Source organism: Anser anser (assembly GCF_964211835.1).
Source record: "Anser anser genome assembly, chromosome: 5".
NCBI lineage: Eukaryota > Metazoa > Chordata > Aves > Anseriformes > Anatidae > Anser > Anser anser.
This window is the reverse complement of record NC_139725.1, coordinates 30,640,576-30,662,692: the sequence shown is the minus strand read 5'-3', so window position 1 is coordinate 30,662,692 and position 22,117 is coordinate 30,640,576. Positions and strand designations below refer to the sequence as shown.

The 22,117-nt window shown below is 38.8% G+C and overlaps 1 protein-coding gene across 20 annotated transcripts in view; it reads left to right on the top strand.

Moving 5' to 3' along the window:
- MAP3K9 (mitogen-activated protein kinase kinase kinase 9) overlaps positions 1–22,117 on the top strand; it is a 79,433-nt gene that overhangs the window by 15,274 nt on the left and 42,042 nt on the right. For all 20 annotated transcript variants that reach the window (XR_014584626.1, XR_014584627.1, XR_014584628.1 and 17 more), the window contains exons 3-5: positions 10,817–10,997; positions 17,890–18,038; positions 21,492–21,667. Coding sequence is in view for 2 of the 20 variants with exons in the window: in XM_083836636.1 (XP_083692762.1) it covers positions 10,817–10,997; positions 17,890–18,038; positions 21,492–21,667 (506 nt within the window). In the remaining 18 variants the exon portion in view is untranslated. The remainder of the gene's footprint in view (positions 1–10,816; positions 10,998–17,889; positions 18,039–21,491; positions 21,668–22,117) is intronic.

Here is a 22,117-nt window from a genome sequence, read left to right as displayed (position 1 = left end):
GGACTTGGACAGAGTAAAGTTTATACCTAGATTGTAGGGAGATGAGTACAAAAAATACAATAAACTGAAATTGACTGCCCCAGTTGTAAAATTCCAGGGTGCATGTGTCAGGGAGGAAATTGAAATTTGAGTGGAGGATTAACATTAGTGTTCCTGGACTCTTTGCTAGGAGTGGTACTTTTCAGAAAGTGCCCTGAAAGCTTTCCTAGCTTGGATTCTGTAGTCTGGAAAACAAGTCCTTAGAAAGCACACAGAATTGAGTGAGGAGATTTTGTTCAAGAGAAGGCTTCCTGTAATAGATTGGCATGTTCTGCCACGGGTTAGGTGAGGGGGTTTGGTTCCTGTGATATTAGATTTTTTTTGTCCTCTGGTATTCCTTCAGTTTCAGTCAGCCTTTAACTGACTTCTGAAACTTGTGTATTTTTATTTTTATTTTTATTTTTTTTTACAAACTTGGAACTTCCTTTGGAGAAGGAAACAGAATATCCTCTGTTTTCTTCAACTCTTGCACTTGAGGAGAGTTCTGCTGTATTGCTGACAGGCGGAAGTTTAATTGTAGTGCTCCCTCATAGTGGTCTGGATTGTTTTTAAATCTGTCCATGGAAAAGCCTTACGGCTTTTAAACTGAACCTTGGTCATATTGTGCATTTAAAGATTTCAGACCGAAACAGTATTGCTTTCCGTAAAGGTTTTACTCTGTTCTTTTATTTCTACAAAGCTCTTGCACCTGGCACTTGATGGGCTCAATATCTGATACATTTCCTTACAGTACTGGAATTATCTAAACAGAGGAAGTGAATGGGCTGATGCTTATCCACTATCTGATTAAACTTGTCATTTTGCATTTTGGTAAGTGACGCCTCGGTAAGCTGTTCTGTTTGCGGGCTGGAGGAAGAAATAAAATGTCCGATATTCCCACCCACAGTGAGTGCTCATCTGCAGCAGTGGTCTTTCATACCCCAGCTATTACTGGGTAAGCATTAGTTCCCCGCTTGTAGCTTCCTGCTGACCTTTACTGCTGTCGGAAACAGCGATCATACAGTGACAGTGAGTCAGATATGCACAGATGAGCAAAGGCCTATTGGGGGAAAAATATCTGTTAGTATCCTGTTGTATCTATATAGGTGGTTGAGTTCCTCTGGAATGATTTGCAAAAACATCCAACCGCAGCAAAAATTTGTGGTACTATTTTGAGAAAGGAAAAAATTAGAGCTACTTAGGCAGAGTAGTGTTGTTCTATACAGGTTTGAGTTCCTCTGCCATTTTTCAGCCTTCCAGTTTCTAAGCAGTGGTCTTCTCTCTTTTCAGCCTAAAGAAATAAGAACAGATATGGTGAAACAGTGAGAATAATGGAGAAATCTAAGAGCCCAGATGAGAATCTGGGAGACTAGGGAATACATTTCACTACGTCTGTGTGAGTAATTGGATGGCTACTTAATGATTTAAATATTGAAGTTAAATATTTCTGCATCAAGTAAAATAACAAAGATGGCATTCTGATCTCATTTATAGTCCTCTTAGTAGTGTATTCCACCCACCACTGTTGCTGCCATCTTGCTCTTTTACTGTATAACCAGATGATAATGGCTCTAAGGAGGTAGTACAGCACAAAATAAAGAGTAAAGGCTGTTGGGGATGGATGTGAGTGGGATGTGCTTGCAGGAGTTCCGCTAGAATTCTTTCTTGTGACTTGATCTGATTGCTTTCCTTATTCTTGAGTAAATTTTCTTTTGGAATCTTGGATAGCAAAGCATTCGACCACAGCAGTGCTAGCGCTGGCGAAGACCAAAACAGTACTACAGAAGTGCGCTGGCACCTAAAGGTATTCAAAGATTTCTACAATTTTCAGATATTTCAGGCCTTCTAAGCTCTACATCCCGTAGTTCTGAGTTCGTCAGCAGAGCCTCTATCTAGAGGAGATGTAGTATACATAACCCAGGAGCTACCACTGGCACCATTAACGCCAGTTCTCTGTATGACATAAGTAACAACTCCGTATCTGTGCCCACACCAGGGGATTTGCAGGCATAGTAATATTGTCTACTGTATGTGAATTCTGATAGTTTGCAGTCAGGACTTCACCTTGGATCTCCATCACCCCTCCTCTGTTCCTAGGTCCAAGAGCTCCTTTTAAGTGCAGGATAATCTGAAGTAACTTCATAATCAGTTTTTCTTTCGTTTCTGGCAAACAAGTTTTGACACTTCAGATTTTCTCAACCTGTTTGAAAGCACCACTATCCTTCCAAGCATGTCAGAAACGCTGTTAATGGTAGGCATCTCTTCAACAGCTATGAAGACTTGACAACGATAACGTCAAAATATAACAATAGAACACATGACTTAATGTTGTTTTATCACTAATTAGTAGTCCTGCTGTTTTGTGATCTGCCCAGAACTGTAGAATTTAAGTAAGAGTGGCAGGTCTGCTTGCACTACAATTCTGTGTTGTCTTAATTGGGGAAAAGCGATATGGAAGTTAAATGTGAAGCCATCAATCATCCATCAAGTCAGTGATAATCAGTGTACCCCAGGCAACAAGCCCCGCTTTTTCTGCACCCACAGTAGGGATCCTGGCCTTCTAGCCTCCTTCCTTCCATATTTCTTCCTGTATGTTTTTAATTCATGCTGTACTTTGTACCTCATTTTTTTTTTTTTTTACCTCCTTCACTTAATGATTGTCAGCCATTCCCATCAGGCTTGATTGTTCATTAGCTAATAGATTTCTGGTTTTGTGTGCCAGGCTGAGTAGCGTCATGCACAGGCAAATGATTTGGAGTGAACTGTAAGCTGGACCGTACAAGAGACTGTCTTGGATTTATTTGTAATTTCTCTCCTGTTTCTTAAAAACAGATAATCTGGCCTGGGGAAGGGAGCAGACGGTTGTTGATAGAGCTGTGTCATGATACATGGGGGTGATGGGCAGTTTGCTTATTTACTGTGGCAGTACTGCAAGATAATCTTGATTTCCTTGTTCTGACTTTCAATTTTTCTCTCTGAGGAACAAATTTTTCTATTTTCTTGGTGTGCAGGAGCCCCTTTTCTCTACCTTCACGTATAAATGTGTGGTATTTTTACTGTGAATGATCACTGTCATGGTTTTCCTGGAATGTTCTGCTTTTGAAATGATAAATCAACTTTTAGCACAAGTAAAGGTGTGTTCAGTTCAGCACTACACTGTGCAGAGAAACCAGAAAAAGAGATTACATAACCATATTTTGCTGCCTTGCCACTTAATTTTGACATCGAGATGAAATGAGGAGCCACTTTCTACCAGTTCTTTGATGTTAGGAGCAAATGGATCAGCATGCGTTGAAGTGTTGATTTTTTTCCCACTTGCTCCTAACCAATACTTTGTCCTTCTGGAGAGTAAAAATGCAACTTCGTCTGACCTAACTGTCCAAAAGTGTAGCTGGAAAACTCTCCAAACAAGTGAAAAATGTGACAGTGTTACTGCCTTCTGGGGGAAGTTTGTTTGAGAGGTGTGTTCTGCTGGCATAATATGCGAAGAACAGAGGATTAAAACAGCAGATGTTAATGTGGTTGCCAAGAAAAGTTGGATTGCTCATGTGAAGGCTTGCTGCTTGTGAAAGTAATTTACCTCTTAGGACTTTTCATGGATACTGGAGGTAGTGCAGTGAAGGATGGAAAACATAGTTGTTGTCTTACTGGGGTTTTATAAAGTGCGCGGCATAGAAGCTAAATGAAGTTTTATCATGCTTGTTTAAGCTATCAGCTTGAAAGATTCAGTGGAAATGTTTTTTATCCTTTTTTTAGGGGAGTGTGTTTGGAAGAAGATTTGATGGGTGTGAGATCTGAAGAAAACAAAAGGAAAGAGAGGAAATGTGTACATTCTGGCAGAAGGAAAGAGGCCCAGACCAGCTAGTGCTTCCAGAATAATTGGGCAGAACAAAAAATGTGTAATAGGAACAAGTTGGGGAAAACAGAAGGAAAAATATATCAACAATGCAGTTACTTGGATTGGAACACTAATGTAAAGTTGAGAACATTCCCAAATCAGTTTGCTCAGCAATTTTGTCCTCCTTATTGTGATGGCTAATAAGCAGGAGTGAATGCTGATGCGTTGAGTGTGATTTACCTAGCCATCTCTGGGTTTGCTTACAATGTATGCAGAATACAATGTATGCAGAATTCTTGCATACAAGTAGATCAAAAATTATACAACTTTATGCCCCTGCCTTTACCTTGTCACTCTATACCTCATGTATTTCTGGTAGATGCATGAGTAATGAAAATGAGTTCTTCCTCGCAGTAAGATTTCGTGCATTTAACAAAGGTACTTACCACTGACTTTTCAATCGATTCAGTGATCATTAAGTGAAGTGGTGCAAGATGCAATGAATTCTGACCTCCAGCTGCCAGCATGGGCCTAAGGACAATTTTATTTAAGACTAATTTAACAGTAGTACCATTCTGACTTAGATTAGCCATTCTGCTAATAGAACAATATATTTCTGGAAACTTAATTTAAAAATTTTCAGGGTGCTGACATAATCTTGCAACGATGAGTACATGAGTTTTCACCAGATGGCTCTCTAACATCTGGTGTTCCAGGCTTGGTGCTGCTGGAGAACTCCTCTAATTGAAATTGCTTCCTTAGGGCAGGCCTAAAGGAGAGATTCACGTGGTGTGAGTCTGGGCACTTAACACAGAAATGTTCCTAGTCAAGAGAGGTTCCTGCAGAGAGTAATTCAGAGTATATATAGTAGTCTTAGGCCTTGAATATTTTTCTGAAGAGGCTTTGTCTTTCCAGATTATCTGATTCCCAATTGTCTTTTGCATATGTGAGGCTATGGGAGGTGTGCATCCCTGTCACGCATGCAAGATGGTATTTTGTCTCAACAAAAGTGTGCATCTTTGGCCTCCAGGGCAGCCCTTCTCTAGTTCTGTAGTTCATAGCAGAGTTGAAACCTTACTAGCGTTTTATCTATGCGTTTTTTTAGATTGTCTGTATTCCTTCAGAATCCATTTGTTCCTCTGTTTTGCCTACTTAGAACTGACAGCTGCTTTGGGGAACTAATACAGGATGTTTGCAGTAAGGAAATTTAAAGCTGCAGGTTTCAGTGTTTTTACTGCAATGATACCTCATTGTGTATGGACACAGAATAGTCCTGGATACATATAGTCCTGGTCCTAAACATTGTAGTGAAAATTGGTAAGTTGCTAGGGAAAGTTCAGTGTTCTAGTGTGAAACCCAACCATAGGAACTGTCCTTAAAAGTCTCATTAGAACAACAGCAGTCTTAAGTCCATTCTTTTGGTAGCTAATCCTGCATCGTCTAATGCCCCATGGAGCAGGCATCTCCGTAATGACTTGTAATAACAAGACAGAACTGGCAGATCCCCCGTACTTGCAGCTATGCGAAGGCTGAAGGATATAATGGTATCTTAGAAATCTCAATCAAGTTGCTTTTTGTATTGCTTTGAATACAAAGGCAGATGTTTTTGTCTTTTGTGAAACACAATAATGGAATCCTGTGTGGAGCAGGAAGAGTTTGTGTCAGTCATACTTCAGGGGGTCCATTTCTGTCATGTCTAACTTCAGTACAAATCTTGGTTTAAACAAAAGCATTTGAGTTGGCCCTGGCTCTAGAAAAAAAAGTGGAATTTTTCTTGGTGTCACTAATACACAACTGTGACTTACAAAACTGAGAACTGTTCCCTTTGGGATCTGTTATCACTGGGATCTGTGTGCTTCTGAAGACTTGCTTACTTTCAGAAAGACTGAAGTTCTCTGTCCTGTCAAAAGCATGCTAGCTCTTAACACATATGCAGAATGTTACTTAAACTGGAGAAAGTAAGCTGGCTTCACCTGACCTCAAGAAGCTGATTTCTGTCACTTCCAACTCTTTGCTAGAAAAGCTGCTAGCCCAGGTCACAAACAAGGATAAACCGAGAAGATCCTGGGTATGTCATCAGTTCCCCTCCCCCCCTCTTTCCCTCTTCCCCCCCCACTAAGAAACCATCTTCAAATGGTACCCGTACGGGATAATTTAATTCCCCATCACTCTTCAAGCAGATTGAGATTGGCATCTGTATCAGGAAAGTCTCTAACGACACTTCTGTTTCCGCAGCTGGTATTGCTTACTAGCTGAAGACTATTGGGCATGGTGCAAGGTCTGGTTAATGACCACCATTCAGGCACCTGCCAAATGTACTGAATGTATTGTGCAGGCAGAACTCTTTCAGTGCTAAAAAACACTGAAAATGGTAAGTGGCAAGTTTTCTTATCTCCAGCAATACGTACTTTTACTTGCTGTCATGTCAGACAGAATAACTAGGAACTCCACCAGACTGAGTCTTTTCAAGTGGTCTTTGTGTTCTGCCAGTTAGTCTGTCTTACGGTCAAACCAATAAATGTTGGCTCATTACCTAACCCACCTCTCTGTTTATATGGTGCATTCTTTTCACTGCACTTCAGGAAGCTTTCTCACAAGATTCTGATGTGAAAATAATCCTTGGTGCTTCTTGCGAGGCACAAAATAAGTTCTTAAAGAATACGTGACAACCTCAACAGCCATTTTCATTTCAGAGAAAAAAGTCTGGTCTTCGTGACCTAGATAAGAGGGGACCCAGTGCTCAATTTGTACCTTTCTGTTTCTCTACTCTGAGCTCTAAAGTGCCTGGCTTGTCTGTTGTCTTTCAGGACTTGCATTTTGCCCATCTCTCAAGAAACCAAACAGTGGGGATGAGTCACTAAATCAATGATTCTTGAGAGTCCTCTGGTAATGAAGTTTATTAATAAAACCCTAGTGGTGGCAATTACCCATCTGAATGGTGTACCTGTGTCTGGATGATCGCCTGATCAAGGACAGGTGCTGCTGGGGATGCCGAGGCCTATTGGGGTCACGTTCTGTTCCTGTTCTCTGAGCTGGGGCACCCTCAGATACAGAAGGCTTGTTTGCTGGGCAGCATTCGTCTGACCTGTAATTAATTTCTCGCTGGCAAGGACTTATTTTCTGATGGGCAAGTTCAGAGTCTTTCAGGAATGTATGCAGACGTATGTGAGCACTTCTGGATTGCTATTTCTGTCAGCATGTGTGTTCACAATACCCTTTATCTAAAGTTGCTAGCAGCTAGTTTAAGCCACCACATTTTGCTTTGCGTTTGCATTAGGCAGTGGACATGGTATTGGTGATTTGCTGCTGATCAACCGAGCTTTATAAAGTTGTTTGCTTAGCAGCTGAATCCTCAGAGCTGTCTGTGCTTGCGATACCCACTTCTGTTCACCAGTCCCTTTTGCACACTGCCAGTTGGTTCTCACCTGTGCTACTTACAATTAGCTTTTAACCTGTGCTGTACAGAGAAGCAGGAAAGAAGTGGTTTTGAGTTGTTACAAGCAGCAGTACATAACATACGTTCACCTACAGCTTGACTGGCTCCGTGCATGCTCGCAGGAAGAGATTCCTTGCACAGACCCTGCTGGAGCAGGGAGCAGTGAGCCACCACCACCAAGCTGACGTGCATTCTGCGTGTTCCTGCTGATTCAGCTCTTGTTCTTCCCCAGTTGCCTGAAAACTAGGCCCAGTATCTTGGCTGCCAAACAGCTTCTTTCTTTAAGGCTGGGAATACGAGAGATTTTTAATTTCACTTTATACCTTGCTTTCCTTGCTTTTAACCACTTGCTCTTATCAGATCTTTTAAATCAAGAGACCAGAATGAGAATATTGCCTTAGTAAATTAGCTGGGGTTTTAGGTGCTTTATATCTTTCTGGATTTTGCTAGACTGATGATAAACAATTATTTCTGATAAATTGGCTACTGTTAGTTCTGTCCTGAGTGGTCACATCTATTCAAAGACGGACAGTTAGGTTAACTCTGCAACTGCTGTAAGTGTAGGAATTACCTTACTTATTCGTGTTACATGCTGTGCTGGATTCTAGTAAGTGCAGAAGGAATAGTACTTTCTGAAGAGAACTTACACTAATAGCATTAAATGGAAGGTAATAACCGGTTATAGATCAAGCTCACAAGAAGGAGACCATATTGATTTGCAAGAGTGAAATGCATTTGCCGTGTCCTAGCAACCTGGCCCGTGTTAACTCTAAGGTAGATTAAGGTGGAAACTGAAAGGAATTGATATTTCACCTATTTACAAGATACTTCATTGAAATCTGAATGAACACAAGAGGGAGAATCAAGGCTTTTGGTTTGAAAATCTGAGAGAGAGACTAGGGAGACTCCTAGCAATTGGAAGTGAGCCTATTGATGCTGACCAAGATGAAGAGAACTGAAACAGATGCTGGAGAGAGCTGTAATCCTTAAAATTAATTTCTACAATTTTGGATTGCAGGATTATTATCCCAAGCAGTTATTACAATGAAATAATGGGGAACGTAACTGAGGAATCAAGGGCTTGCAATACATGCAGCTCTTTCATTGTCCTTCCCTGTGTTTTTTTTGTTATGGTAATTTATCTCAGCATACATCTCACAAAAGAACAAGTTCATGGATACAATAGGTCTGTGTAAGTACTAATTATTTTGTTAGATCTTAATGCAAATAATGGCAGTTAGATTTAAATAATCTCTTGCCAGGAAGGTGTGTCCAACCCAACCGTGATATTTGGCGTTCTGTCCTGCTGTTGAGCAGGTTCAGAGACAATATGATCTGCCTTGTGAAGAGCAAATTTGCTTGCACTTGTGATTCTGAATGGAAGCAAAAACACGCCCCAAGCCCACGCTTTTTTGTTTCAAAGTGTCGCTTTACTTTTAGAACTTCATTATGTCTCTGTATCTCTGCAGTTAAATTTAAAATTAGATTATATTATTCTGCCAGTTATTTAAGCACAATGAGTATAGGCTAGAAAGAAAAACTTTTATGTCCTAGGAAGTTTCTAACTCTTGTAATCAGTGAGAGACTGGTTAGCAATATCTGTTAACAATTCTTTGGCTGCTAGGGAAAATGAAGGGAAAAAAAATCTAGCTAGAAGAGACCCAAAGGAAACCTACTTTTGTACCTCTGATTCTTGTGGTCCGCACTGAGGTATGGCTCTAAAAAATGCATCTGGTTTTGCCCAAATGAGGAGAAGGTTAGTTATGCATTTCTTGCAGCCTTTATTGCTGTCAGAAAGCTTCATGGAAAGGGTCACTTCAGCATCTCCTAGTATTAGCTGGTTTCTAGTAATTGACATGTTTTTTTCAAATAATGTTTGTGTTCTCTGTAGGGTAGCATTCAAACTTCTCCTTCCTCTGTGAATAGGAAAGTGGAGCATTCAGTAATGTTAGAAATTAATTTTTCAAAAGAAGCAAGAACCAAGAGCTTAACCATAAGTCTAGTTTATTCACAACTTGAGTTGGCCATCAAAAATCTTTAATGAAGTAGTATTTTGTGAATTGTGAAGTCTTACAGAAAGGGTAGGGTTTTTTTTGAATTTTCAGGGAACATATTCTGTGTAAAGTTCATTACAGTAAATGTAATATTTTAACACTTAGATGTATTTGTATTGTACAGAAGGTGTTCAAGTAACATTTATGCTTTTATTTCATTGGAAGTCTCATTTTGATTATTAGAGGGGAGTATGAGAATAAACGTAAGATTATTTTTAAAGAAGCTGTTAGCTTTAGGCTGACGCTGGGTTTTTTTTCAAGGACTGCTAAAAATGGTCCTGAAGATGATTACGTACTCTATTTTTGCGGTGCTTTTGCATTTTAGCTGTTTCATTATGGTCCGTGACTGTGGTTTTGTTTGTTTTTCAATTTACACATATACAGTGAACCATAACATCTTGTTGTCCAAGAGCTGGTATCTGTAATGACATTAAAAATAATAAAAGGGTAGCTGCATAATGATGCTGTGTTAGTGGCTTGATTTTTTTCTTTTTTTTTTCTGCTATGAAGTCATTAGACTAATGAAGTGGCTGAAAGTCACTTCGTAGGCTTATGGCTACTTTATGTCTGGAAGTTTAGTAGGCTGTTATATTCTGTTGCTTGATCATTGCTCTGCACTTTGTGTGGTCATTTCATCTTAAGATAAGGAGGATAATAGGTGCTGTTAAAGCAGAACAGATACTTCTGGTTTACACCCATTTCACAGTGGTGTGACAGCCTAGCTTGCTGGATAAAGGTGCCTGTGTGCCTTGTACCAAAGCATTCTTGAGTTCTGCTCCCCACTGTTTTAAATTCTTGAGTGTAGACTCCTTTGTCACTGCAATGTGATAGAAACTTCATTAGCTTAACTAAAAAATGTTTAATAATGATGGGGGGGGGGGGTGTAACATGGGAGTGTTTATGGAGTCTTGGACTGGTCATGTTATTACTGATCATCAATTTTTTTTTTTTAATTTGCACTTGAAAAAAATATGCGTATGTAGAGCTTGCTCTCCTAACTCATTTACTTGAAAGGTGCATCCAGCCGGTGTGTGTACTTGGATTTAAAAAAAAAAAAAAGTCCTCTAAGCAGTTTGAGAAAAAGATTCTATTACTGGCTTGCTGAGAGAGGATTAATTAGGAAATGTCTTCCCTTATCTGGATTTCTAGAAGTTACAGTGGTTTACTTCCTTTTAGCAGACAATTATTATATAGAATAATAGTAGGTACTGCATTAAATCGTTATCTTATTATCTGTTTATTCTCTGGGGTTTGATATTTTGGTTAAATTTGAAGCTATTTGCTAGACAGATGTTCACTTACCACATGAAGGGATTAGCTTGAAATACCTTGTAACAGAGGGCAGTATGTTTGAATAACTAAAAGTCAGGGAGAATTTTGGATTCGGGGGGATCACCAGGAGGATCTTTTTACATAAATACTAGCCTTACTCTGCATACCTTTTGTTCCCCCCCCCTCCCTCTTCTCCAGTACTGATACTCGAAAAGGTGGAAAACGGAGATCTGAGCAACAAGATACTGAAGATCACGGATTTCGGCTTGGCCAGGGAATGGCATAAAACTACCAAAATGAGCGCAGCTGGGACGTATGCCTGGATGGCTCCTGAAGTCATTCGCTCCTCCATGTTCTCCAAAGGCAGCGACGTGTGGAGGTATTGATTTGGTGTTAAGTGACTGGATACTGAACAGTAACTAGATCTGCCATGGAACCTATTTTATGTTTAAGAATGAGTAACAGTGAACCATATATTAAAATCATGGGTTTAAGAAAACTTTATCCACTGGCTTTCCATCCACCTAACTCTGAGACTACTTTGGTATTAATTGTAAACACTTTTTCTGTAGGAAGTGGTAGACCAGCTCCTGCATGCCTATAAATTTTTGTTCTTCCTTACATTTGCATTCAGATTATTTTAGGATTCAGAGCCTCCCTTCAGCTATTGGCTGACATAACCAAAGGCCATAAAACGAAGCTATGAAATCCTTGAAGTTGCTACTTATTTAATGTTTTACCAAGAGTAAGATCATTTTGTTTTGATAGTAATCTGTCACTGATGCTTATGTACACGAGCACACTGTACCTCATGAAATTCTCTCTGCAGTTTCAGCCTGAATGCAATGTTTTCCACATTGATAAGAAGTTTGAATTAATTCTACCTTCCCAGACTTTTGCATAAAGTGATACATCTCTTCTGTAGGTCAGTCTGAGTATGTAGTTCATTAGTAGTAATTTGAATGCGTGTGTTGTCTTCTCCATTCAGGCAATGAGATTTTGAGAATAAGAGCTATTTTGGTAGGGAAGAGCATAAGGATTGCCCCTGTAGACTTGCAAAAATAGAGTTCGAATGTAGCTCTAAGTGAATTGGTAAATCCAGAATTCCGTAAATAACTCATTATTGTTGTCCTAGGATACTGACTTTTCTGGATGCTGTGAAATACAGAATTAGTACTGAACATTGGAAACAAAGTAGTTGAATATTTTTTCCTGTGAGGGGAGAGGTATAGAAATGTCAAGCTGACTGGGTCTTTAGGGTAATAAGAATTTGTCATTGGCCAGCAGTGCTCACACGCAGTGTGTGCATGATGTGAAATCTGTAAGGCTAAAGAAATATCCCAGCTGGAAGAATTGTCTGGCTGTTATGGAAGATATTTGTGGTGATTTTCATTCTCCTTACCAAGTTGTGCAGAATAGATAACATATTGCCTTGTGGATGAATGTGTGAACTTAATTTGCATGCTAATCGTATGGATTAAATTCTGACTATCATTAAATGTGGTAGCCCATGTAGTTAATTTGAGAAGAATTGTGCAAGAACCAGGCTTTTACTCTGAGTGAAGACTGGCAGAAATGAAAACCTGACAATACTGATTTGTATTTAGCTTTCCAAACTCAAACCTCAGTTTGCACCTCTGAAAAACAGTGCTAGGAATGGCATTTAAGGGAGGAGGGAAGAAGGGAGAAGGAAGGGGAAGGAAGTTACAATCACAACTCCTCTGTGATTGTAACTTTACTAATCCAGGCATGCTGAACAGGTCAGTAGATATTCTGTACCAACATGACCTAATTTTTAAAAAGATAAGTAATATTAGGGTCTATTGATGACTTCTGTCATGATAGTTTAAGAGCCTCTATACCCATGCAAATATTAGTTTGGTCATTGACTTAGGTCGTAAATCACTTAAATATTTTTTAGCTTTTCAGAAGAATATTTTCAAGATTCATTCATTGCTTTATTTATGTATAGTTACCAGTCTTTCCCTCAAAATAGGGAAAGTGTTCTTTAAACTTCTCAGTGTTCTTCCTTAAACAGAGGGTCATCACCATTAAGAGAGCTATAATATATTGTCTCTGAAAAAGAGATCTCTCTCCAAGGTGGCCAAAACCTTGAATCATGGTTAAATTTGCTGGAAAGAACGTGGCATTTGAGGCATGTATGCAGAGGACAGATTCTTGCCAGTGCAGTCACTACTAGCTCGTCAATGACTATGAGTATTGGATTTTATAAAGGCAGCAATGGACATGTATAACAAATCCTGCCCCCCCCCCCCCCCCCCCCCCCCCCGCAGGATGCAACTTGAAATTCTTAACAGGATGAACTTTTATATCCTATTAGGCTTGCCCTTCCTCTTGTCTCCTTCAACCTCTTGGTTAATTACTGGCGTCGAGAGAGCTTTTTGCCTGATAACCAACCTTCTAAGTTAGCGTGTATACCATCAACAGAAATGGATATTTCTGCCTCTAACATTGACAGACCATTTTATTTCAACACCTTTTCTGAAAAGCTCATTAGAATAATACAGCTGGCTGAACTGTTGCCTAGCCTTTCAACAAGAATCTTGTTCTGCCTGTGTTCTTGCTGCACAAATGCAAATAGCTGCTGGTGAAGATGCTTGCCAGGACTGAAATTTCCTGAGTCAGTCTTTTATTCCATCATAAATAACTGCTTCATGCAATTCCTTTCAATACTGTATCAAGCTCTGTTTTAAAAAAAAGATCAGGTTTTTGTCCCAGTCTACAGGAGGGTTGGCAAAGATCTTAACAAAGAAGAGGAATACTCTGTGCTGGTGTTTATCACCACGGTTTTGGCCACTGTAAAGCTTGTTGGTAATAGCACTTTGTATATCTTGCTAGTGAAAATCTATATTGCTATGAATTTTTTTTTTGTGCTGCATTCACAAATTTTAGGTGTATAGCAGAACCCTTGTGCTTATATTGCACAGAGAACAAAGAAACTACCTTTTTATTTATATGCAATTTCACATACAATTTCTGTGAGTCTAGTGATGTGTTTGAGAGGAGAGTTAGGAATTTTTGAATTTATAGGGGTTAAACTGAAGGACAGATATCGCAGCTTATTCAGTGTTGCACCGCAAACTAATGTTAGTAGGCATATGATTTGAATTTCCATGTCATTTTAAATGCTTAAATACATTTCTTGTTTACAGCCCACTTCATTTTTGACTTATGCAGCTTAAAAAAAAAAAACAAACACAAAACATATCAATATGATTGGTATGAAGAAGGTAAGGCCACCATACAACCTTCATCTGCGTTCCCTGTGTTCTTCAGTTCAGATGCTTACAAGATGAGCCTGCTCTGAGACCAATGAAAAAACTAAGAATTAAATTTTCATTTAGGAATTGAATACTAGAACTACTTCAAAAAGACCTGATTAGCAGATGATGATGTTTCAAGCATTCAGTGGTGTAGAAATTTTGGTCATTAGAATATTTCGTAAGTATAGAAGCATACACAGCAGACTGCTGTGATGTAAGTAATGTCATCTCTGGAACTACCAGTTGAATAACATACAAAAATACTAACTGTTAATTGCTGTTAAAAATATAACAAAGTTAATTTTTTTTCATAACAAAAGTAATATTCTGGTTGCTGTTATTGCTGGGATCTCCTTGTTGTGCTGATAGTCTCTTTCTTATGGAAAGTGCTGGACCTGGGACACTGCAGAAGAGGAACCTATGGTACAAATACCATTGAATAATAACGTTGTGAGGAAATTAGTAGTTTTTCTAAGTTCACACATTTGCAAGAGAGGTGGGAAAATCACATGTGAAATCCTGCCGACCTCCAGCCTCCTTCTCCCTGAAAATCCAATGTATAGGATTGAACCCAGTGTTAAATGGCTTAAGGGATTACTGGATCGCTGGTAGATGGTTAATTATTCATACAAGTGTCAGTTGACTTGAACACGTGGTTTGTATCATATGGTTCTTTTTGTAATCGACGTCCAAAAATTACTAGTGAGTGCCAGAAGAATAAATTAGCTTGATCAGTTTTTTCTTCCCGGCTGAGAATGAGTAGAGCTCCTTGATTCTTTCTTCCCAGACCTCTTTTTTTTGTATAAATCTCCTCTGTCTCTGTTCTTTTACTTTATTATTCCCAATCCCTTACTTGAGAATTAATGGAAAGCCCTCTTTTCAGCAGCTGCTCTCTCACTGCTTAATCAGTTGGGGTGTTTTTTGTTAAAATGCCACTAATTTTGTGGAAGTGGCATTCTCAACCTTGAACTGCACATGTGGAAGAGATGGCATTAAGTTCTGCTAGAAATGAAGTAAGCTTTCTTGCCATACATATGTCTAGTGTCATATTAGAAGAATCCGGATGTTTCTGTATCTTTTAAAAATTACTCTGCAGAAGAAATGTTTTGAACACATCAACAGCACTTTCCTAAATATTCCATTAAGAAAAGTAGCTAATATGTACTTATTACTTTACCACCAGTTCTGGATAAACACAACTCTTTGGTGGTTTGGCCTATCTTATGATGCTTTAGTTATACTAAATGATAGAAACAGCACTTTGAGGGCAGGGAACTGGTGGATATACGAGTACATTTGGGAGCATTCAGCTTTTGTAGAGGAAATCATGTCTTGTGAATCTGAAATTTCTTGAATGAATTGCCGAGTATGTGGGCAAGTGATAAGATTGCTTATATCGTGTTTGGATTTCTAAAAACTTTCTAAAACCTTTTATCAAAAGCTTTTAAAGAAAGTAAATGTGTTCAATGTAATCAAAAGTGATTTTAAAAAGTGATTAAATGGTTAGGTAAAAACATACACTAATACCAAGTTATTCGGGATAAAAAAAATAATGTACTGCAGATAGCTGAGGAAAAATTTTACTATACTGAATGATAAAACAGATGAAAGTAATAAATGCAGAATAGTACGTGTGGGAGAATTTCACGTGTACAACAATGGGCTCTAAATTATTCTATTAAGATTCAATAAAAAGATGTTGGAGTTGTTGTGGATAACCTAGCTCATCTTGTAAGAACTCGGAAAGGTAAGGGGCAAGTTAAAATTTAATAGGGAAGAATGAGAGAACTAAACAGGAAATACTATGCCTCTCCCCAAATCAGTCAAACTGTGGTTTTGTCATTCCTACAAAAAGGTTAACATGGAATTAATATACAAAAGACATCAATGTCAAAAAAAAGATGAAATGGCTTCTGTTTGAGAGTAACTAGATTCGGATTTAGCTAGATCAGGATTTGGGGGGCTGGAAAGAAGATTTGGATGGAGTGGGAGCCTTTGAAATTGTGGCATGGAAGGAGCTAGTAGGGAACATACTTTCACTGTTTCTGGCATTGAGAGACCTACAGGGAAACATATGAAGTTATCAAATGGCAAGCTCAAAACAAATAAGCAGCTATTTTTTAGCAATGCATCCTTAAATTGTGGAACTCGTTGCCACAGAAATTAGAGAAGAGTAAATGGGTTCAAAAGAGTAGGACAGGTCAATGGAAGAAACGCTTGTCAGTCCTCTGTGAAGGAGCTGTCTCTGGCTAGGGTTTCCTAGAAGCGGAGAGAATGTTGTGGGGTTGGGTTGTTTGAGGGAAGGAGCTTGAGCCACCTGTGACAGGATAGCCAGTCAGTCAATGTATTTACAGTTAACCTGAAGCATGTGCCATCCAGAAGCACAGCCAGATCTCAGCGGTATCTCTCTGCTAGCACACAAGGGAGAAGGCCATGCTTGTCTTGGTTTCTGCCAGGATTCACCAGGTTTTATGAAGCATATGCACTCCTGCAACCTGGTACTTGAGATGCTCTCTGTCAGGCTGCCGCAGGGGTTATGCTATTGTTGAGCCTTGAAGATTTGGTTCTGTGGTGCAGAAGGGATCGTAAGTTCCTCTTGCTTTACAAACAATAGCACAGCATGTTGCAGGGGTAGAATTAACTAAACAAACCCCTGAACAACAAGGGCTGTTTGGTATTTAAGGTCTCATGAAATAAATTGCTGAAGAAATTAACATTACACTCTAGGAATTTGTAGTGATCTGATGTTATCTTCAGCTCTTGAAAACTTTGCCTTAAGAGCAATCGTTTTTAATACGTAATTGCTTTTTTGACTTTGGCAGCTTAATTTGTAATGATCTTTAAAAATTTATATTTCTGGAGAACATCTTTCTTTTAGGATCCAGATGACGTAAAAGTGCTGGAATTAATATATTAATGTTTGGCACAGAAATGCATGACTACTAACTGGAGAAAGAGGATAGAAAGTTTAAGATGTACAGGTCCATACAGATGATTTTCTTTTTCTTTTTTTTTTTTGAAGAATTGTTTGAGAAGATAAAACCCTTGCAGTGATTTTTTATTAAAATATGTTGAGCAGATTTACTTTTTAAAATTAACGTATTACTGGCTGACTGGCAATGCCCATTTTCACTTAAGTGTTTTACAGTATCGTATCCTGAATTCAGGAGCATGAAATTACCCAATTTTATGGAGAAAAAAAATGTCCAGTTTTGCAAAGTTTCCTAAACATTGTGACTGCTATAGGAACAGTTTTGGATTGCTGAGAGAAACAGTTACAATGCATGTCTATGCATTAATTCATCTGAGGTTGTATACATGTGAAGACATTCAGAGAATATATTTTTTTAAAGACAAGAAGTTTTTACGTAAGTATCATTTGCTTTGTTTTTAAACCTAAGCAAAGTTAGAAACTGCAGAAGCATACTGTGCAACTCCTGGGCTTAAGAGTGACTGATTTTGAAGAGGGGAGATGCTAAGAATGGATTCTTCCTTCATGACCACAGGATTCCAGAGGAAGAATCTGCTATGTAATCTTACTATCAACCTCCGTTATAATTGTTATCGTAATAAAATCAGCAAAAATCCTGCTTCTGTTGCTTGATATTCACCTCATAAATTCAGAATTAGGAATGTAGAGGTGGGGATTGTTGGATTGCCGTCTGACAATTTCACTGGAGTTTTTTTGAAAATGTGCTAGCAATTACAAAAAGGAAAGCTAACACACAGCTTTTTACAAATACAAATAAATACACTTCAGGTGACCTTTTATTATTCGCCCCCGCTTCCAAATTTTTTTTCAACTAAACACTGAAGCTATCTTAAACTCTCTTATTATTAAAAGGAGGTAAAATAAGGCAATTTACCAGAAAACTGCAAATTCTTCAGTGTACCAGAATCACTCTGATAGGTTTCTGTGCTGTCTTGCTGCTTAACGAAGAATACCTTAAAGTCAAGCATTTACTCTCTTTTATCTTTTCTTGATAGCTACGGTGTGCTGCTTTGGGAGCTGCTAACAGGGGAAGTACCATTCCGAGGAATTGATGGACTTGCAGTAGCATACGGTGTTGCCATGAATAAACTTGCCCTTCCAATCCCTTCCACGTGTCCAGAGCCTTTTGCCAAACTCATGGAAGGTAAGCCAGCTCTAGTGTGAGTATGGTTAGTATGATTTGCGCTGTTGAGTATTGCCTCCTGGTTTTGGTTTGATACCTAAGAGCACAGATTTCTCACATGGCTTTATTCAATGCTTCAAGTTATTGTGGGACCCTGGCTTGGTTGTTAGCATGCTGTGATGGTGAATCTTTTACAACAGTAGTATGTGAAAGAAATTCCCTTGCCACTTTTTTTATCAGCAGGCTTAACTGTGAAAATGGGAGCTATTGTTATCATCATCTAGCTTGTTGTTTTCTAGTAGTGAAAATGCAATGACACCAAAGCTTCACATAGTTGGCACTAGTTTGAAACCTTCAACTTGTTTTGAAATTCATAGCTTGAACACTTTGCTAGGCATTGTCAGGTTGATTTGGAATGAAACCGTACCCTACTGACATTTCAGGGAGAGGTTTTAAATGTGGCTTTGACAACTGAAAATAACCCAGATTTTCAGTCAGAATGGTGTCTTTCTGCCATGCGTGCGGAGATGGTTCATGCCCAAAGAGGCCCATGTATGAATGAAAGAAATCAAATGTCAGCAGAGCTTCTGTAGTTCTTGAAAAGGATTCAGTGAGGTAGCTTTTGGGGTGCACCTTTGTGACCTGGTGTTCTGGAGATTGCAGCTGCTTGTGTATCTCCCAATCTATATGCTTCTGTCTGTCTTCCCTTCCTCATCCTCCCTTCCTCTCTCTCTCTGAGTAGAAAGAACCTTTAGTCTTTTGTTTTTTTCCATCCGTCTAGTCCCAAGAGTTTCAAATGGTTATATATAAGCATTTTTATCTTTAGTTCGCAGAAAAAAAGCGGAGTTAGAGAAATCAAGCACGTTCTATAGCCTTAGTGAGCAAAGAGTGAGATCGAACGTAGAATTTGTATTCTGAGGCCTCTGGTGGTGTTTTAACCCCAAGAAAGGATTTTTTCATGTAAGAAAATGTTTCTGATGGATTTCTCTGCGTTGGGAATAGTTTTCCATTTCTCTGATCTTTTCTGTATCTGACAAGCTTCAGATAAATAAAGTAGAACATCACACTTACAGTTTTGCTGTAAAGGTATCCTACCGGACAGTAGACAGCAGCAGAGCTGCAGGTGTAGTAGCTCAAAAGGAATGCAAAGCAAGAAATTGTATCTGAAACAACTGATGGAATCAACAACATAGTGTTTTGCCAGGGTAGTTTATTTTGGCATGGCTCCCTAAAACAAGGACCCTCAATTTCTTAAACATAAGTAAAGTATCTGCTGATGGGGTTAAAAATAATGCCCTCTATTGGGAAAGTCTGGTAGAGGTGTATGGCCCGTGCTTGAACCCAGCAGCGCAGGGGTAAGCGCACATTTGGCTCTGGAATGCTCAGCTTCTCCATGTGCAGGGAGAAAAGGAGAACAAGAAAACAATTACCTTCTGCCCCTTCACCAAAACTGTTTTTCAGACTGGCTGTTTCTCGTCTGGGTGAACTCTTGTTCCGATAATGCTGCTTTTGCTTTTGAATTACTGCTCTGGTGGTCTTCACTGAGACAACAAAGCTGAACTTTCCCTCTTCACAGAAAAGATTTGTATGTTACAACTGTCCTCATTAGTGCAAATAATGGCAGATCCAGGCCTGGGAAAATAAAAGCCACGGGCCACCTGCATAGTTATCCTGTTCACTCATTCATGCATTTGGCTGGCTGCAGCATTTTGTTTTACTTTGGGTCATCTTTGCTTTGCCATGCTTAAAACCTGGGCTAAAGGGGCAGGGATTATGCCACTGACAGTCCAGCTGTATCACCCATTGCTGCTAATTGGTCAGCAGCAGGGGACCTTGGGAGCACTCTTAATGTCCTCAATTCTCTATTTTGATAAGAGAAGCAATTTGAAATCCATAAACACAAATGTGTTCCAGCTTGCGCCTCCTGGAACTTGACCAGATACTTAAATACCAGCATCTTGATACCAGCAGTTTCAAAAACAAAGCTCCCAAATGTCAGTAACACTAAAATCAAAGCAGAGAAGATCTGCAAAACCAGGCCTCAGCAGTTGCACAGATTTTGTGAAATGTTATTTTTTTTAATTACAGCCGCTCCTTGTTGTGTTTCAGTCCATAAAAATGATGAGTGCATGCTTTTTAGGACATCGCCAGAAATTAAGAATAATGCCACCTTTTTTCCAACAGTAAAGCCTAGGAAACCTTAGAACAACTTTATAATTCTTGCTTCCGAATGCAGCAATGTATGTGTCGAATCCAGTGACCATTTAGAGCACTGATAGTATAGTATGAGCATACTGAGAGAGATCCATGTACTAGTTACTTCAACTCATACAGCTGTTGTCCCTAGCTGTGCGAAAAGTGTTTGAATGTTAAGTTTTTCTGTTTACTTGTTGTCAAACTTTGGCATATAGGAATCTTGCAGTACTAAAGTGAATTAAGGATATATGTTGAACAAGAACCTGCGTTAAGTGTCAACATGGGACAATATAGAATGAGGGAGTGATATTTGCTGCGGGAGTTGAAATAAGGCTGAAGTCAGAAGGAAGACTGAATGAATACACATCTCCTACTCAAAAGTGTTGCAAAGTCACACATTTTGACCTAGTAGCTTTTAAAAACATGATCTTAATGATTTCATAGATGGAGATGTTACTCCACACCATTTTCTATTTCCATATCTGTTTTCAGTGTTCAATTCAAATGGGTAACCAAAATTCTGTATTTCTAGAGGTCTGTAATTGAGTAAGTCATTGATTGCATTAGATTGTAAATAAAACAAGCTTTTTTTTTAATTTATGGTTTCTCTTAAAAGCAAAAGAAAAAATCCCAATCAAACAATTTCCTCTGAATAGTTAAAAGAATCATAAATGTACTATTTGGTGTCATTATTTACTTGAATCTCCTATTTTCACTCAATTTGCCCAGCATTTTCACTCAAGTATGCCCCGGATGCTTTGCAGGAGAGTTTTGCAGTTCTGTGGAAGATTCATAATGACTCAGCTTAGCATTAGAAAGAGCTCTGATAGATATCCTTTTACAATATGGCTGTTAACTTTGCAGTGGAAGGGTGCTAAAAGAACTGTGTACGAGAGTCTTGCATATCGTCTTTACTCAGCACATATAAATTAAAGCCAAATATTTAAGGAAATTATTTGTCAATTTTTATACAAAATTGAAAATGTAACTGTAGAATTGGTAAACCTCTATTTTAATTGAGGTTTTATTGCAATACAACCTAGTAACGAGGTAGTTCAAAATTTTAAGTGATGTTGGATATAGTATAAGCATGGAAGCATGAATTCCGTACTTGATTTATGATCAGTGAATAGTCAATGAAAGTGAGAAATAGGAAAGACAGGGTAACACAGTGTGCATGCCATTGTCAGCCACTGGGGATCAGTAAAGTACTACTCATAGTCTCAAACCTCCTTACTAAGAGATGCTTAATAGTTGCTTGTCTTTGTCCTGTTCTAGATTGTTGGAACCCTGACCCACACTCACGACCTTCCTTTACCAGTATCCTAGGCCATCTCACTGCCATAGAAGAGTCTGGTTTCTTTGAAATGCCCAAAGATTCCTTCCACTCTCTGCAGGAAGACTGGAAACAAGAGATTCAAGAGATGTTTGATCAGCTCAGAGCCAAAGAAAAGGTAAGTGAGGAAAAAAAAAACGTCCTTGCTTATGTTCTCTGGATTATAGTTCTCCTATTTCATCATTCAAACAGGGATCACCATTTAGTGCATCTCAGCACTAGATTTGTCTGTGCTTTACTGCAACTTGTAATAAGTCCTTATGTCAATAGCAGGTTATGATGCACACTAGTGCAGAATCATAAGTCAAATACATGTCTGCATCTTTAAATACACATCTGCATCCTTAGCTGCTGCTCAATACTGTGGTGAGTATTGTGTCCATTATACACTGTGCAAATTGCTGTGATGAGTTGTCTTCATTGTTTAATACATCTGATAACTATTTCACTACAGTATCTTAACGAAGAGCTCCAATAATAATTGTTAATAAAAATAGGAGGAACAATTCCAGATTACATACTCCAGCAAACATTGCAGCTTTGATTCTGTCAGGTTTGTGTTTTCTAG